The sequence below is a fragment of the Periplaneta americana genome, chromosome 2 (assembly GCF_040183065.1).
Source record: "Periplaneta americana isolate PAMFEO1 chromosome 2, P.americana_PAMFEO1_priV1, whole genome shotgun sequence".
NCBI lineage: Eukaryota > Metazoa > Arthropoda > Insecta > Blattodea > Blattidae > Periplaneta > Periplaneta americana.
This window is the reverse complement of record NC_091118.1, coordinates 144,014,609-144,033,185: the sequence shown is the minus strand read 5'-3', so window position 1 is coordinate 144,033,185 and position 18,577 is coordinate 144,014,609. Positions and strand designations below refer to the sequence as shown.

Below are 18,577 nucleotides of genomic sequence, written 5' to 3'. Positions count from 1 at the left end.
TGACATCATCGAACGGTGTAGGCCTATTGATATTTAATTAATTTTTTCTTCCTCCTGAAGAATTACTTTTCTGTACTGCACGTAGGAGGTTTCATAAAATCAACTGTAAGCTTTATAGTAATGAATGGTGTATCCAAGGTACATTAATTAAAATTATAGATTTTCTTACGTAAATACTCGTATTTTATAGGTAGTGATTGCTCAAAACCGACCATTTATTAACAATATATTTCTGTGGTTGAGTGCAAGAAGCCTATAACTATTACATAGCTTGTTGGAATTCGGCGTTAAAGAAAATTGTAAGCATTGAATGTAATGGCAATGCAGTATGTTTCACCTTCCTTTCACCTTCTGTCTCTGGTATGAGTATTTAGTGCTACAAAATAGTTACAATAAGAGGGATGATAAATAAAATGTTTAGATCCATATTAGTAAAATTATCTATTTTTTTAAGTTATAGAGTTCTTATACTGAAACAGAGACATTCTTATTTGTTATGACTGCAGATTCTTAATACTGTATTTACTTCATCTTATGAGTTTAAAGATTATAGCTGTATGCTTAATGCCATTTTTTCTTAAGTAGATCCGTCCAGCTCCCCCTTTACTTCTATAGCAGCACCGCGAAAACGTACAAAAAACGACGGCTCTGAATTTTGTATACGAGTTTATGCAGTCGGGGTGAGACATTGCTTGTTTTACGTATAGCTCACTTCAGAAGTATAAAAATCTAGTTTCGTTCGTAGACAGAACACGTGGCGCACTCACTTGGACAAGACTATAACTAATGGACTTTACCGTGTTACAGATCTTCTTTTGATTTTATAACGTTAAGCGTTAAGTAATTTTGTTTCTTGAGCAAAGAGTTTTAATTGTGGCGTGATGTTAGAAAATATACAGTATAGTTGTTAATTTGACGTCTTTAAACGAAAAATTTGATGTATGGTGTAGCAAGCCGTGTGCATTTACATAGGAAGTGTTCCATCAAAGGTACAGTAATTAATATTGGTATATATTATTTTAAGTATTTAGAGGTTATACTTCCTGAAATCCGACGGGATATTAAGAATATAGCCTATTTATTTTTATTAGTATGGCTGTAGGCTATTCAGCTTGTTTGAGCGATAGTTAATAACACCAAAAGAATTATATCTATATTCAACCGCTTTAGTTTTGCCCCAGGACCATGTTTTCATTCGACATATCTAGACCTACGAAGTTATGGCAATTTTATCTAGTATCATTATTTTATATTTGTAGGAATTGTAAAAATGATCAGCTTTGCCTTTATGATAAAATCGGATTTTATATACTGAGTTTTTTATGAACCTGTCCAAAAATACGACAGTTTTGTTAGTAGATTTAAAATTAAATCATAAAATTGCTTATTTTAATTCATAACTTCCACTGCCTCTTTCAAAAATAGGTTAAAAGAGCCAACCTTCCCGAATACCAGTATTAATTTATTCTATTCGCACAGTTATTTCTAGTTATCAATTATCGTATTTGTAGTTTATTTTGCATAATGTTGCTGTCCTCTAGTATAAGCCCTACTGTTAGTGATAGAAATGGTTATTCTGTCTTGAATATTTTTTTGTCTTGGACAATATTGCATTTTATGCTGTTTTCAGTTCTATTGTAGGTATAATAATTAATGGCGTTATCACAACTGCAAGAGCTTTTATTTGTGTAAATTTGAATTATAGTGTCGGAAATAAATGTACTCTGTATTTGGGCGAGAAATTCCTATACTTTCAACGTCATTGTTTGTACGTAGGTCTGCCGTATAGGCTTAATGTTTGAAATTCGAGTTAGCTGTGTTAGATGTGTCCAAAACGCTAAGTTGCACACAGTAAACATTAAACCGAAATATTGAGTTATAGGCTATTTGAAAACATTTGAAAATCGCAAACATAAGGTAAACATATGTTTCATTTAAATTGCATATCATGTATTCTAAATTGTGTTCATGATCTATAGTCGCGCAAATCTTATTTCCAGCAGCCAAGCCCGTTGCAGCTGGGAGTGCGCGTCTTGCCATTGGCTGATGATGACGTCAAGCACTTCCACTGCTGCCACATTTATACTTGTTTTTTTGAAAGATGGTACATGACAGGAGTGTTGCGATCGGAAAAACAACTGAATGTCACATCGCGTGGTAGGTCTGTTGCTATGGTAACAACGGTTGAGTTGCCAAACTTACCTTTCCCACATGGAGAGTGCTTAATAGCTCTTTTGGTGACATTTATTGTGCACACATTATTAGCATTGTTACGTTTCGTCTTTGATTCTCTGTCGATTTTTGTATTGTTTTCTTACCTTCGCGTCAACTGTCAATGAATGTTTTAACGTCAGCCATCTTAACGTCAATTGCTCGCTTCCATCAGCTGACAGCGTGATAGTCCATATTGGCAACATAGCACTGTAGTTCCAAGCTCGGCCGCTTAACTGTCATGTCCCATCTTTAAAAAAAAAAACAAGTATACTAAAAACAGCTGTTAATTAATTACTGTCCTGCTCGGCGGCAAGCAGGTATATATAATGTGCAGCAAAGAGGCCAGCTTAAGACGTAAACAAAGAAGAAGAGCCACGCCGGAAATAGCAGCGACTCGGCTATAGTTACTAAGTACTCGTCCACGAAGTTTGATTTATAGACGACGTGTTTTGGCTTATAAGCCAAGGAGCCTTGGTTCAATTCCCGTTGAATCTTCAATTTATAACTTATGTTAGACAAAGTCCATTGTCCAGGCAACGCAGGAGTTTTCTTCGGGTACTCCGATTCCCTGTGATATCTCAACAATTTCTGTTCATCATCATCATCATCATCATCATCATCATCATCATCATCATCATCCATACATTACGAGTGTAACACAGATTTACCCACCTGGGGTGCAACCTGGATAATCTCTGACGAATTAATTGGTCTCGCTTCTCAGCACTAGCGACATCTATGAACCCACTCACAGAGTCAGAATGAATAATGGCAGGTTAAGAGCCCAATTCTTTTTATATCTGTTGTTTATTCTTAAAAATTGGTATAAGAAGACAACTGTTGAAAGAAAAAGTTGTTCTGCGACCAATGTGGTTCCACAAACAATTTATATTTCTCACACTCGTATATCGCCATTTTGTGCATTATACAAGATAGGCACACTTTCAGCGCATTCCGTATCTTACCGGAACGGTGGACATCAATGACATCACGCTGCAGCGAAATAGGAACAAAACTGCTGGATGGTTCAATGGCTGTACAAGTTGTTTTCTGTGCTACGCTAGCAAGATTTTGCGAAATTTCCGTATTGTCATCTCGTTAAAAGAAAAGAGAGCATAAACAATTTATTTCTTGAACCAGTAGTAATAACTGATCCGTTGACATGTTCGCTCATAAGCCATTACCATATTGTTTTACGTTGTGCTCATTACAAACAATACAGCAAAACACACCGCCATGACACAACAGTGCACGATGTCATTCGTCTGCTAATTCCCGCCTATACAAGAACCAATCAGATTAACTGATGGCGGCTGATGGATACTGCCACCATCTCTGCAAGCTGATGGAATCGGTGCGACATCGGTAGAGCATCAGTGACGTCATCGTTGAAATTCGGAACACCGTGATGCCATCACATTGCTCAGCGCTGAGATTCGGAATACGCTCTTTCCCAACGTCGTAGTACAAAGCGCGGCAAACAAGATTTGACCCTGATTACGTGCTCGCTTGCAGCCCGTCACTCTGTTATCTGAAGTGCGGCACATTGACAATTTATACGGATGAACTTACCTGTTCATTTTGAATCTACGTAAAACAGATCGTTGCGATATTATTCCTGCGCTGCCTTGGAAGATTAAACTTCGGACTTCTCATCAATCTTGTTCGCATATCATCGAGATTTTCTGTAATGGCTATCTTTGCATATTGTCTTTTTCATTGTTTAAAACGGAATCATTACATGCCACATCTTAAATAAATCAGAGAATATTGCTTGGATGTTCGGGTAGCTTCCGGAAAATGTAGCCTAATTTTTCGCAAAGATTTTACGCACCGGTATGACTTTTCCGCTAAGAGATCTCCACAATGAACATTCGTTTCTCAATAACCATGGTTATTTTTACAACTACGGCGTCTTGTGAAAACAACGAACCTGCCACTGATTGCTAATATGAATCCAATTTTGTCCACCCGCAGACTTGCATGACTATGCCTCCATGTTTATCATTTCCCGGTGGTGAGCTAGCGAGCTAGCCAGGACGTCACCTGGGTCAAGTCTTATTTGCTGCGCTCTATAAAAGCAATGTAGAATAGACGTCTACTCGAAATTCGGTAAATAAAAATGTAAAACATTTTTCGTAAAATTATTCATTATCGGTCTTACAGTCCGCGTCCCGTTTTTGACGTGTGAAATAAGTAACGGGAACGTTAACTGGGAATGTTTTACATTTTCCGCAGTCAGTCTGACAACTGTATTTGGCATATGGCTGATGTGACGTGTATAGGAAGTGGTACCAATCTCAGCTGCATTATCAACATGCTCACAAACAGGGCACTATATATCTAGGATACACGCCAAAAACGCTGGCACCAGCTATACTAATAAACCGTGTATAGTTTTTATACGAGGCTTTCGCAGAGTTGGGACATAAAAAGTTACTAATAAGCCATGCATAAGCGATGAATGTATAAACAACCTGTAACTATACATGGGAATTGCTTTGCAGTAGTTATATACACGAAACCCTTGTGTTTAAACTTTATATAGGCCTATAGGCCTGGGATACGCGGAGTTGTCTCAAGGGGTACGCATCCCATTGATTACGTGTCTAAAAATGCTGACATTTATTTTAGTAAATGCTTGTTGATAATATAATTATTGTATTATATTATCGTTCCTTTTGCAATATCAACTCTTGTTTCTTCTTGCTTGAATAACATTTTATGTACGTAATTCATTACTGTTATTATTGTATCAATAGCTACTGAATAATAATAATTTATAATAATAACAATAATTTATTTTTATTACATCAATCATAGTCTTTTGTTAATTCTTATATTACTGTACTTGCAATGCAGTTTGGGGATACAAATATATTTGGGAGTACTCTAGCAAAAAAAGATTGCATACCACTGCGTTACGCAACACTTTCATGCTGATTTTGTAAATAAATGCAAGCCTTAGGCTGCGGTGCCGAAATTAGTAAAAAATATAAATGCAATCACTGAATTTAACAGTTGCTTCATTTCTCTCAACAACAAAATATTCTGCAACGCCGGGCTATGGACGAGTTTTATTTTCTTTCGAGTGGTTGTAACGAGAACTCTTCTATTTTTGTTTAGTATTGTCTTCCATCCATTCTATATATAATGATATTTCATTCGTTAGTTTAATTTTGCTAATAAAAGAAGTGTAAAGTCAATTAATGTCTTTAATAATTTTTCTCCGTGTATCAAGCAAACATAGTTACATTGCACATAGTATAATATACCGTATTTCCTTCGTATACGATATGGACACAAATTTCGATCTGTGCCTGTAACTTGTAAGCATAAGTCCTAAGTGATGTAAAATTTGTTACACATGATTTTGAAATGAGAGTTTCACTCGCTCTTGCGTCTAGCAAAGCCGAGTCTTGAGTGTGTGTGTCACAGATCGCAGTGTGTGTGTCCTGTATGACACCCAAAAGTACTCCATAAGCCACATGAGTACACACAAGAACAAAATGGCTGATAGCACGTGGATACTGATGGGGTAACTGTTGGTTTCGTCTCGAACTACACCTGTAATAAATAAAAACATTTTAAAATAAATTGCAGGATAAATAGATCAAGAAATATAAGGTGAACTGGAATAAGTGTAAATTTGAGGCATGTCATTAAACGCAGAGAGACTAGTTTGTAAAGTGGCGCCAACTATCGAATGTTCTTGCTACTAGAAGCTACTTCACATATGAGGAGCATAGTATTAAAGTTAGACAACTCCATTTTTTGCGATTTCGAGATATTGTTTCTCATAGAATTTTGTGTGCTGAATGTGATTCTGGAACTATTTAGGTTCAAAAACGGACAGAACAGAGCGAAAATAGCACTTAATTGTGCGCTTTAGAATCAAAATATAGACAACTCCACTGTGGCTTGGTTTCAAATTGGGACAATTCCTTCAGTAGTCAATAAAAACCCACATTCGTACCACCATTTCCCATGACGCATAGCGAATCCAACATAGCTGATTGTTTATATAATCGGTTTGTGGATGAATAAGTACTGTTTTACGTAAATTTGCTTTGAAACCGAGTTAGAAGTGACTTAGATTCAAAAGTGGACAATTTCACTTTAAATATGGCTTCGTTTGGTTTCAAAAACAGACAACTCCACTTTAAATATGACTTCATTTGGTTTAAAAAACAGACAACGCCATGACTTAGTTTCAGAGATGGGCAACTCCACTTTTTGAACTTAAATTGCGACCTGAATATTAATTTTAATCACATTTTGAGATTGAAAAAATATTTCTATGCCCCATGAGAATGTTTAAAAAAAATGTGCGTATAACGGTGACATTAGTTTCTAAGGATCTAGTGTTTCGTCTCTCCTGTAAAAAAAAAAAAAAAAAAAAAAGCAAAAGTGGAGTTGTCCAACTTTGATACCAAGCTCCTCATATATTCTTGAGTGAAAACATCTTCGCGCCCAAATTATAAATGTTTGATTCTATGTGTCTCTTGATTCTTTCAATTTGTCTTAAGCAAAAGTTCTTAGGAACACAAAGAATGTATTTTATTTAGTTTGTGTGTCATTTAAATATTTGCAGTGTATTAAATGCCTAAAGTATAAAATTCTCGTTCTATGTGTATTTTGATTTTTCAATTTGTCTTAAGCAAAAGATCTTAGAAATATGAAGAGTGCTTTTTATATAGTTTGTGTGTCATTTTGTCACTTACATATCTGTAGTGTATTAAATGTCCAAAATATAAAATTCTCATTCTATGCGTCTTTTAATTCTTCCAATCTGTCTTAAAAGTTCTTAAGAACATAAAAAAGTTGCTTACTTAGTTTGTGTGTCATTTTTTCATTTAAATATTTGCAGTGTATTAAATGCCCAAAATATAACATTCTCATTCTATACAGAATGTAATGTCCTTTCATATCCACTTGCCCCAAGACATATTCTGATCTTTGCTGCAGAAAGGTACTAGATTACATTGGTCCCAGCACTGGGGGCAAGTGTAACCTATGACCCGACAAAATAATATGTTTTGCGTTGGTCGGATCTCAATTTAATAACGTAATTTTTCTTCCTTTTCACCATAGTTGGGTAAGGTATTGATGGTCACCTGTTTAAAATTGTAGACAAATTTTAATTTACATTCAGCAGGTTATTAAATTTCAAATTTGAACTATTAAATTTACAGGTTTCGCTTACCCCTGTTTACCTTAAAAGGCTTATGTTTTATAGAATTGTATAGGATTACAACTTAACCAGTAGTGATTGGGAGTAATGCTTAAATTATTACCATAATGTGGTTTGGGACGAAATAGCCATAACATTATGTAAATGATACACAATTTCTCATTATAAACCTACGTTAGTAAATATAAATACCAATACCAACGTAAAGACGTTACACTAAGTGAAAGCAGCTAGGAAAAAATGGACACTATGCAAGATTAGTTAAGGATAAGTTGAAAATTAACAGTGAATTGTTCCATGTAAAATTTTGTTTAGAAAGTATGAATGAGTCGACAAAGGGTGAGAAGTTCAGAATTACAAATTATTGTTCTTTTTTATGTTAGCCTATTCCTTTATTACTTTCTTGTTCTAAGGCCGTGAACGATTGAAGCACATGTTTGGTTACCACCCGCCTGTACACGTTTGTGGTTCTGGTTCACTGACATTGAGAGATGAGCTGTTACTTTTCATTCGGTAGACATAGGCCTTTAGTTCAAGGTCACACAACTTAACAGTTTTGGTACTAAATTCCTAGCTCTGCTATCAGGAAGAGAAAAAAGAAATTGATTGGGCCACTGGCTAAAAGAAGAAACTGCCTACTGAAGAATGCACTGGAAGAAGTGGTGAACGGAAGAAAAGTCCGGAGCAGTAGAATGATAGACATTAGGGCCGTATTCATAGATATTCTTAGCGCGGGCTTCCGGTGGATGATCAGCGAACTAACGTTTTTCGTATTCATAAACCAGTGTTAGCGATATGACATGATATGAATCCCGTACAAGCAACCAGTCGATAGCCGGGGCTAGTTTAGCACGCTCGTAGCGCGGGCTAGCGAAATGTCTATGAATAGCACCCCTAAGATACGTGGATCATATGCAGAGACTAAGAGGAAGGCGAAAAATCGGAAAGATTGGAAAATGCAGGAGTTTGCAATGAAAAACCTGCCCTATACATGAATTAATGAATTAATGACTAAGCTTACCCATTAGTGGTCCGAGAGAAAGTGTGATCAGGGCATTTATAACCATGAACAGGCTATATGCGGCTGCAAATCGTTCCAACGGGCAGTGTTCTGCGATAGTGAGCGATTGATTGACCATGATGGCTCCTTTCAGAAAACCGACAACACCCGACATGATGGCGATTGCCATAAAACCTTGCACGCTAGCGAAAACTGGAAACACACAGATCATCACATTAATACAACAAAATCAATAATAATAATAATAATAATAATAATAATAATAATAATAATAATAATAATAATAATAATATCTAAGAATAATCTTTTGATTGGTTAATTTATGACGCTTTATCAACTGATAAGGTTATCTAGCGTCTGAATGAAATGCAGGAGATAATGGAAATGAAATGAGTCCAGGATTCAGCGCCGAAAGTTACCCAGCATTTGCTGTTAAAGGGTTGAGGGAAAACCTGGAATAAACCTCAACCACGTTGCTTATCCTAATCAGGATTTGAATGCGGACCCGCTCGTCTCACCGTCAGGAATACTAACCGTTACTCCACAACGGTGGACAATAAAAATTAGTTGTGTAGTGTTGCACATGACAAATCGTAGTCAGAAAGGTATAGCACAGACTACATGTACATGGACGTAGTAAACTGTTGTTATATACTACAGCTTCTGCTGCAGCTGCCACCTTTACCACCACTACCAACCATGGCAAGTAATGTTGTTTAGTCAACTGTCCGAAGACAGGTCTGAACCTCACAAGTCATATCAACAAGGCACCACTTATTAGGCAACTAGACCAGGAGATAATTCGGTAGGGTGGCCAGTTCCTTTCCCCCTCCATTGCATACATCGCCGATCAGCCACGTATTACACTAATCAGACTTCAGATGCATACAAACAATTCTGAGATGCACTGCCTGATAATAGATGTAGGCTACTTATCATCCAGAACTTCAATCAGAGGCAGAAAATAATCTATCGGTAATAAATTAATAATACATTAATTAAAGATTATGCGATAAGGCAAAACATAACCTGAAACCGGAGGTTTGCGGGCTTAACTCTGAACTAGGGATATAGATTTTAAAGGGTTTGAACATGCTCTATCCTTAATGGCTTAATTGAAATGCTGTGTTCGTTCACTGATGTTTCAGCCAGTGGAAAAGTTAGTATCTGCCCAAATTAGAGTCAGTGACGTGTAACGGCACACACCAGTTAGAAGAAAGAAAGAAAGAAAGAAAGAAAGAAAGAAAGTGCGTTTGCAACACGTTATTTGAAAAAGTTATTCTTCGCTTACGTGCTGAAACTAGTTAGGCCTATATGTTGGGATTTAAGTGTAAACCAGTTGCTATCAATTCTGTTTCCGGAAATATTGATAATAATTATGACATTGATATACAGTACTACGTCCAGGATAAATTTTTTTATTTCACTGGGACAGCAAAGATCCTGGAATTAGAATAATTTCCGATCAGTATGGGTGATGTGGACAGAAAGAAGTTTGAGTCAAGTCCATTTCTTTTTCCTGTCTTTTGAAAAAGGTTTACAATAGGCTACCTTTTAAAATTTGTATAATTTTGAATTGCCAATTTTCTTTGTTTAAATATCTGTTTTATCGTTGAAAACTCTACCAACCACATGGAGTGACCTAGAAGTCTTGGTTAATGCTCTTAAGCTTAATGTTCATATAGTGAAATTGCTTCAGGAACTCTTATAGAAAGTTTATAAGAAACATTTAAAGCTAGTTTCTTTCGTTTTATCAGTGCCTGTTTTCAATGTTTAGGCCAAATGTGAGAGGTTTTTAGTTTTTAGGCTAACAAGCAAACATTCTGATGGGGGCAAATAAAAAAGTTAATTTTTTTTTTCTTTTACCATGTTAATAATATCAAAAGAAGTGCTTGTACAAATTTTAGCCATTTGACCGCAATTACGAGAGTCGTAAAAATATAAGTTCGCCAGAGGCCGTTAACAGAAAGAAAACATAATTTAATTGGAAAAATTTATTTGGAACAGACACAGAAATTGTTGAGCTATTCAACATATTCCCCAACATAATTGAGACATTTGTCATACCATGGGATCGACAGAGAGATGCAGACGGCTGTCAAAACGCTGGTCCGATCCTAGGCGGCTGACTTCTACGACACTAGGATACAAAAATTGATCTCATGGTATGACAAATACATATCTCAATTCTAGTGGAGGATATGTTGAGAAATAGAGCAACAATTTCTATATCTGTTTCAATAAATCTTTCCTTGCAATTATGCTTTTTTTTTTTTTTTGTAAACGGCCCCAGGGAAAATCACTTTCTAGACGGGCTCGTAATTGAGGTCGAGTGACCAAAATTTGTAAAAGCTCTTCTTTTGACATTATTAACATTGTGGAAGAAAAAATTTAACTTTTTTATCTGCCCCATCAGAATGTTTGCTTGTAAGTGATGATCAGCTGAAGGTAGAAATCCAGGTGAAACTATATTTAAGTATGTCATATGCTGAGTTTTATGACTATGTTACGGGTAGACAGATCTGAAAAAGAAAGTCAAGTCTGAAGACAATTACATGTTTAAAAATTCAACTACGATGTCTGCCACCGCTAGTGCAGTTTTGTCTAAAAGTTATCAAAACAAAATATTGACGTTTATGTATGTTAGTACATTAAATCATATTGTGCTGTTGACTAATTGTAACAACTAATTAAGTGAAGAAATTGGTTCAAATTAAAATCAAATGTGATTAGCAAGTAGATTAAGATTAACAACATAGGTCAATTAAATTAAACTGGACATACCAACTAACTGTGATGAGCTGTACAAATTGCTTTATCACAGAAACTGTGCAAATTGCTCTTAAATTGTCGTATTTGATTCAATAACTTTTTTTGTGCATTACATAAGTTGTCTTGGAATTCATCAACCCAAACTTGGGAACCCTACTCCTGATTATTTGTGTTTTGTCAGTCAATAACACAAACATAATGCATACATCTTTCTTTAACATATCTAATTATAAACTGTTGGTGTATTTATCATCAATAAATACAAACAATAATGCACTTGTCGTTTTGTAATAATTCTCAAATTATCTTTTTGAGACTCATATTCAAATAGCGGTATGTACGCATCCATCGACATTTATTAGACATATGTTTATATTAACTTCGCCGCTGAGAATTGTCGAATATTTATTATTCCATTGTATTATATACCTACTCCTACGTTGCATTTGACGTCCAGCAGTGACGATAGATCTCGCAATGAGGATCATTATTCGTAAAACAACCCATGTTCTCCGATGTTTCGTTTAGGAGCTAAGAGACATCGAAACAAAGACAGGTGTTAGTGACATTAACAATTATGAAATTAATTATTTTTAAGTATGTTTGCTGAAAAGTTACAGGTATTCAAAATGTCTGCTCTGAACCTGATTACATGCGTTACACCGCCATAACAGTGATTATTGGCCTGTGTCGAATTTGATAAAAAGCAGCTAATACTCGCATAGTCGGCTCCTCTCTGCTGTAAATTCGAGTGGTGCATTACATCACATGTCTAAAACGAAAAAGAGATTAAGGACTTGAAGTCAGGTGATCACGCTGGCCACGCAACAGGTCCGGCTCTCCATATCCATTGCTCCCAGTAGATGTTGTTCAGATGTGCTCGTACAACCACGTTAAAGTGCGTTGGGATGTTATGTTAAATCACATGTCCCCTTACATCGTGAAGGTATATCCTCCATGAGCAGCGGAAGCGTATTCCGAAGAACGCTCCATTCAAGAGCAGCAAAATGACAAGACATTTGTAACCTGTTCGCAAGGTTACTTGACATAAATTAATAATTCATTTCATAATTAACTGTAAATGTCATTAAAACCTATCTTTTTTATGTCGCGTAGCTCCTACACGAGGTACCTGAGAACATGGATTGTTTTACAAAAAATTGATCCTCATTCCGAGGTCTATTGATCCCCAGAGTTTGTTGCAGAGGTCCTGAATCACCTTGAATGTGACAAAAAACTGAAATCTGGCATCACTTTGATCACGGTGAAAGTCTCGTAACATGCCGATATAAATACTTACTTGACCTTGCGATGGCCGATGAGAAACATCCCAGGAGATACGCAGCACGTGGGCCGACCCTGAATCTGTCCGCCAATATGGGTAAAATAAGTCTTGCCGCAGCATCCGCTCCTGCAGTAATCGACAAGCACAGAGCTACTTCTTTTTCAGTGCAAGCCGGCCAAGGTTTCTGAGCCAGATGGAAGGGAAACACAGTAAAGAATATCGTATCACTAACAAAAGACAGAGATAGTCCCAGAACAATGTTCACGTACACTGGGTCCTTTAACAACGCCAAGTCCAAAGATTCGATAAGCGATTTGACGAACTTAACACACCACGAAGACTTTCGAGTTCTAATTACAGGATCAGATGTATCTGAAGATGTGGACGGTTTGCTGAAAGTTGAATAGTCTTCTTCCTCTGCCTCGTCAGGGGTTTGGCGGAGTAAAGACCAAGTATGATCACGATTTCCTTCGGTGAATCTGTTGGAAACCTGAAACAACAGAAATATTGTCTTGTAATCTCTAATTCTTCTTCAAGGCTAAGGATGATTTAATTATTCCGTTATCCCCAGTGTTTCTCATCCTATTTTATTCTAGCCTACACAAGGAACTCCTCAAGCGAGAAAGTTGGTCTGATCTTTTCAGAGTAGCAAGGGTGTCGAACATCGCTCCCAAGCTATGAATTTGAACGGACTGCTCTCTTCCACTATTACCTCTCTTCTCTTGTAGTTGTTCAACATGGAATGAAATTTCGGGAAGGTAGCACTCCGACACAGCACTGCGACCTTACAAGATCTTTATCCCTCAAGCTAGACGCATTCCCAAATCTACACTGGCTGACTACACTAAGGTTCGCTGCGTACCCAGGTTTCGAGATGGCAACATCACTCAAGGAGAGCTTCCTCCATGTGACGTCGTGTTAATGGTTCAAGATAGGTAGTAGATAAGCCTAGTCGAGCGAATAAACAAATGCCGTACTACTAACAGTGGCGGCTGGTACTTTGCATCACCTTTGTACAACTTACTAACTTATTAAGTTTTCATTTTATAATTGTACCACAGTCTAGTATATACAGTCAAGAAGCTCAATACGTAGGGAATATGCATCTATAGATGGTTGCTAACCACTAGGATCGCTACTATCGTCTCTTCACAGACAATGCGAAATGGTACTGGCACAGTCTATTGTTCCTAGTATCCTCAACAACTCAAGCTTCGTGACTGTATACACTAGACTGTGATTGTACTTTATACATTCTGAAAATAAACAATTACACATTAATGACAATAGTGATGTTAATAATTGTAATAATAACATTGTTTTATTTATAATTAAATAATTCACTCACCTTTATCTTTTTTATTCGGACTTTCTTGTCTTTGCTCTTGGACAAATTTTCTTTCCTACAAGTTTGTTAATAATCGGAAGTCTGTATCCAAAGAACACAGACGTAATACTGGCATTAAATGTCTGTTGCTAATAATGGTCCATGTTAGTGATTTATTGTTATTTAATTTTGAGAAAAATTGTTCACCTGTATATGTAGATCCAAACATTGCTATCAAACGACGCGCAGACTGACACAAATTTCCGGTTAAAAACAAGCAACCACCAAAACAACACCTTTTTCACAATTCAGAAAACCTAGTCTAAAACAATATTTCATTGCCTGGAACTATAATTCAGGGTCTGGCAGAATGATCTCCCCGATTAGAAACATTAATAACAAGAGCAACATAAATCCTATTCAAAATAATATTTTACCATCTTAAAGAAAAATGTTTGCCATTTTGACATCATTTGTTTTAAAGGTAATATCGTCCAAATGCTTGCCTTCACGACAGTGACTGTGCGTCCTTCTTTCTAAAAAAAATGGTCCTATTATTCCAAATTGTGCAACAGCACACCAAACAGTAACACGCTCACCGTGGAGAGGTCGCTGATCCATTTCTCGAGGGTTTTCAGGGGAACAATATGGAATGTTTTGTTTGTTGACGCAGCCTGACAAATGAAAATGAGCTTAGTCACTGAGCACAACAGCATCGCCTGGAACATTTTTCCAACATGGCCTCGGCAATCATCTTGGCGGTTGAGCCAGTCACGTTGCCGAAGTTCCTGAATCACCATGACTTTGTAGAGATGGAACTTGTAGGTGTAAAATTTGCCTCTCATCATAGTCTACTATATACAGTCGCGAAGCTCAATATGTAGTAAAAATGCAAACATGGGTAGTTGCCCACCACTAGGATCGCTACTATCGCCTCATCATCACAGATCTCTCCTAGCAGATGACAAAATATGTTACACTTTCGTTGTCGTGTTCTTTTGGAAAAATTAACACCTTCTTTCCATTATTGAAATATTAAATGGATAAAGTTCATTTATTATTTTAATAAAGTATATTAAATTCCACCATAAACTCGAAGATACCTGCAAGAAATAGGTTAATATTATTTTTGTTTGTGCAAAACGAACTGAAATTTACTATAATCGCTTCACTCATTCAAGATTATAACGATAATGAACTATGAAACCAATAAATATTAATTCGCATTTCCCTTTACAACAATAATATAATAACAATAATAATGGAAATATGAATTAATGGGAGTAACTTACGTGTACCGGTACTTGTAGTGTAGGCTTACATAGTTAACAAAGTGGGTTGAGGTTAAGCAATAATAATCACACCAGAATTGGAAATAAAACGTGATCAATAAATTTTATTGTAACAGACTTACTTTTTCTACGTCTCTAGTAAAGTAACAAATAAAAATAACAACAAAATTAACAGCTATAATTAAAAACATATCCTTTGAAAAAAGAAGTAGGCCTAAGTTGTCTGAAAATGTACAATTATTCAAGGAATCAGCTGATACAGACGTAGAATTAGTGCAAAGCTTTTGTTTCTCAGCTGCAGGTAATAACAGAACAGGTTTATTTGAAACATCAAATAAAGTTGGAACTGCATTCCAGATTAATTTATTTTTGTTTTCATTCATAAATTGTGTGTTTTCGAAATGAAGAGAGCAAAACTTTATATTATTATAAAGATATGCTTCATTCTTTGTCATTAGATCTTCCCTCCTGCTGTTTATTAACCACTTTTTGCATCTAGAAGTAAAATAAGAAATAGATGTTAGGATTTTTCTTCACGAGCATCAATGCGAAATACGCAACGACCTAGCACTCGATGGAAATACGACTCATCCACTCTAAATGCAAAGTCGACCGTGGACAGTCTATTGTTTCTAGTTGCTAACCGCTTGGAGCGCTTTATCGCGAGATTTGCAAAAAATCACCTCAAGCTTCGCGACTGTATATAGTAGACTGTGCTCTCACTCCGATAAGATATTCCCAATACAAGAGCATGTTTAATGGCTGAACGTCGTGGAGATGTAACAGTATGCCTCACTGCTGCGATATTTTCGGAAGCCCGAAAGTTGCGACATCTACCGGACGACTTCTGTTTGAAAGTTGGACATTTTATCTGACTGTTCTCATCTATAGGGTTTTCTTATCAGAAATTCTTTCGTGTCGACTTACTGTAAAATGGGCACGAAATTGCCACAGCTTGCAATCACAGTCAGCACTTTTTATAAATTCTCAACAGCAAAATGCATGATGTTCACCTGTAACTGAAATGACATAGCTTGTGCTGGTCAAAGATATACGCCACTCAAGCGCACCTATCAAGAAACCTGTATGGAGGCCAATTCAAATCGGGGAGATCATTCTACCGGACTCTGTTTAATTGCTGTTATTTAAAATTATCAGTTGTAACTGTAAATAAATGACCAAAAAAATGAGATTACAAGCAATAGAATTACGTGTACCTCATGTCGAGAATCACTGCCTTAGTGCTTTGGTTGCTCCAATATTATTGCAAATCATTATACAGGGCTTTCATTTCAAACCTTCCCAGTCTAAATAACTAATTATTTAAATTGAATTCAATTTAAACAAAAAACATATCAATTTAGATATTGAGGGGGAAGCCTGAAACCAAGCTTAATTGCATTTTAGATTTCACCCTCCACCCCCAGCGTCCCACCCCCACTTTTACATTTCAATTGGCATCCCTATATTTTTATACTTAAATATGAAAGAGAGTTCAATTGTTTATACACCTCATTCATTTGTTTTCGCATCTTTTGTTTTCTATCGTCGCCTGGAAACCTGGAATTTTGTTATTGTTGATTAGAGATGAAGAGAATAAAGCTTCAACAACTTATTGAGCATTTCATATAATAGTTGTGTTTGTGTATTAAATTATTTTAAAATAGTGTATAGCCTTCAAGAGAAAACATAAATCATCCTTATTGATTAAATTTAGGAAATTACACAAAATAAACTGTGCTTTCATCCTACAATAATAACAAAAATACAAGTTTCCAGGCGACGATAGAAAACAAAAGATGCGAAAACAAATGAATGAGGTGTATAAACAATTGAATGCTCTTTCATATTTAAATATAAAAAGGTGTGCCATTTGAAATTTCAAAGTGGGGGCGGCGGGAGTGGAGGTGAAATCTAAAATGCAATTAAGCCTGGTTTCAGACTTCCCCCTCACTATCTAAATTGACGTGTTTTTGGTTTAAATTGAATTCAATTTAAATAATTAGTTATTTAGACTGGGAAGTTTTGAAATGAAAATCCTGTATAATAAATTATCACTACTTACTATATCTATGTAAAAAGATTGCTAATTACAGAATTGACACAGTGAAAACAGTCAAGTCTAAATATAGTGTGAATCTTGGATGAAAGTGAAGACGAAAATTTGTGACAGTTTCATCCGAAGAATTTTAATTACACAATGTGGCAACACTGTATTTACAAATAAATACACTCATGCGATCGTAGTCCAAGTTATCCGGTACACTTTGAAGCTAAATATGCATTTTAAAAACCACCTGCTCCGCTCTTTCTTATTTTTGTTTAAAATTTTATATTTTATTGACTTTATTTTAATTATATTTGTATAATAATTTACGAATTATTCCTGTGTTGCGTTATGTTTCTTCATAACTTCGTAATAGTGTAAATTATTATTTACTCATTTCTTGTCATTTAATTGCTTGTTACATTACAGTAGACATACAACTATGTTGTGCAGTGTTGCCCAATTGTGCAACTAAAAATTTTGGACGAAATTTTGTCATTAATATTTTTGTCTTCATTTACACTCAGGATTCACACGATGTAGTCCATGAGCGTCAATTTCGAGACATTATGTATAGCTCAGACACCTGGAAATAAAATAATATTCAGAGGATCATTTCTTGTATGAAAACATAAATAATAATTCCTGTGTAAGAGTTCCTGTTATGATGCAATTATTATTTTCAATAATTATTAGTTTCATGAGGAAAAAGTATTACGATCACTAATTAAAAAACAAAGCGAAATTGACTATATAATTACATGAAATTTTTGCATGTTTTAAATCCTATTATCCACTCCCCCTTTCTCACATATTAATTAACGTTCTGTATATTTATCAATTTAAGAAATAGAGCAAGAAATGGCATAAAACATATTATAGATTCAACGTAGTCAACTTAAATTTACGGCAGAACAGAGGCTGCCGTTATAGATAGTGAAAAAGTGTTATAACCAGAGCTAGGAAGTTGGTACCAAAACTGTTAAGTTATGTGGGCTTGGACTATATCTCTATCGAATGAAAAGTAGTAGCGCAGCTCTCAATGTCAATGAACCAGAACGATAAACATGTATAGTCAGGTGGTAACCAAACATGTGCTCCAGTCGTCCACGGCCTTAGAACAAGAAAATAATAGACGAATAATATGAAAAAAGAATAATTTGTAATTATAAACTTCGTAACTCCCAATCTAAAATAATTTACCCATACACATAAAACACACGAAGTATACAATAATTATGATTCTAGCCTCATTATAACAAATAACAATGGACATTTTCACTTTATAAAAAGAAATACTCCTTTTATGTTCAGAAGGGGGTTGGGATAAATATTTGTACTCTGAAAATATTCGTTCTTTGTTACAAGACGTTACTGGAGCAAATCTGAAATATGATACAGTATTTCTTACTAATGTCCTGAAAT

The 18,577-nt window shown here is 35.7% G+C and overlaps 1 protein-coding gene across 4 annotated transcripts in view; it reads right to left on the bottom strand.

Annotated features, from left to right (window-relative positions):
• Nucleotides 1-5,411: 5,411 nt before the first annotated feature.
• The window catches only part of LOC138694635 (monocarboxylate transporter 9-like), a 127,088-nt gene continuing 113,922 nt past the window's right edge, over nt 5,412-18,577 (bottom strand). For all 4 annotated transcript variants that reach the window (XM_069818557.1, XM_069818556.1, XM_069818558.1 and 1 more), the window contains 3 exons: nt 12,502-12,976; nt 8,430-8,621; nt 5,412-5,781 (listed from right to left, as the gene is read on the bottom strand). In XM_069818557.1, coding sequence (XP_069674658.1) covers nt 5,618-5,781; nt 8,430-8,621; nt 12,502-12,976 — 831 coding nt within the window. In that variant the 3' untranslated portion in view covers nt 5,412-5,617. The remainder of the gene's footprint in view (nt 5,782-8,429; nt 8,622-12,501; nt 12,977-18,577) is intronic.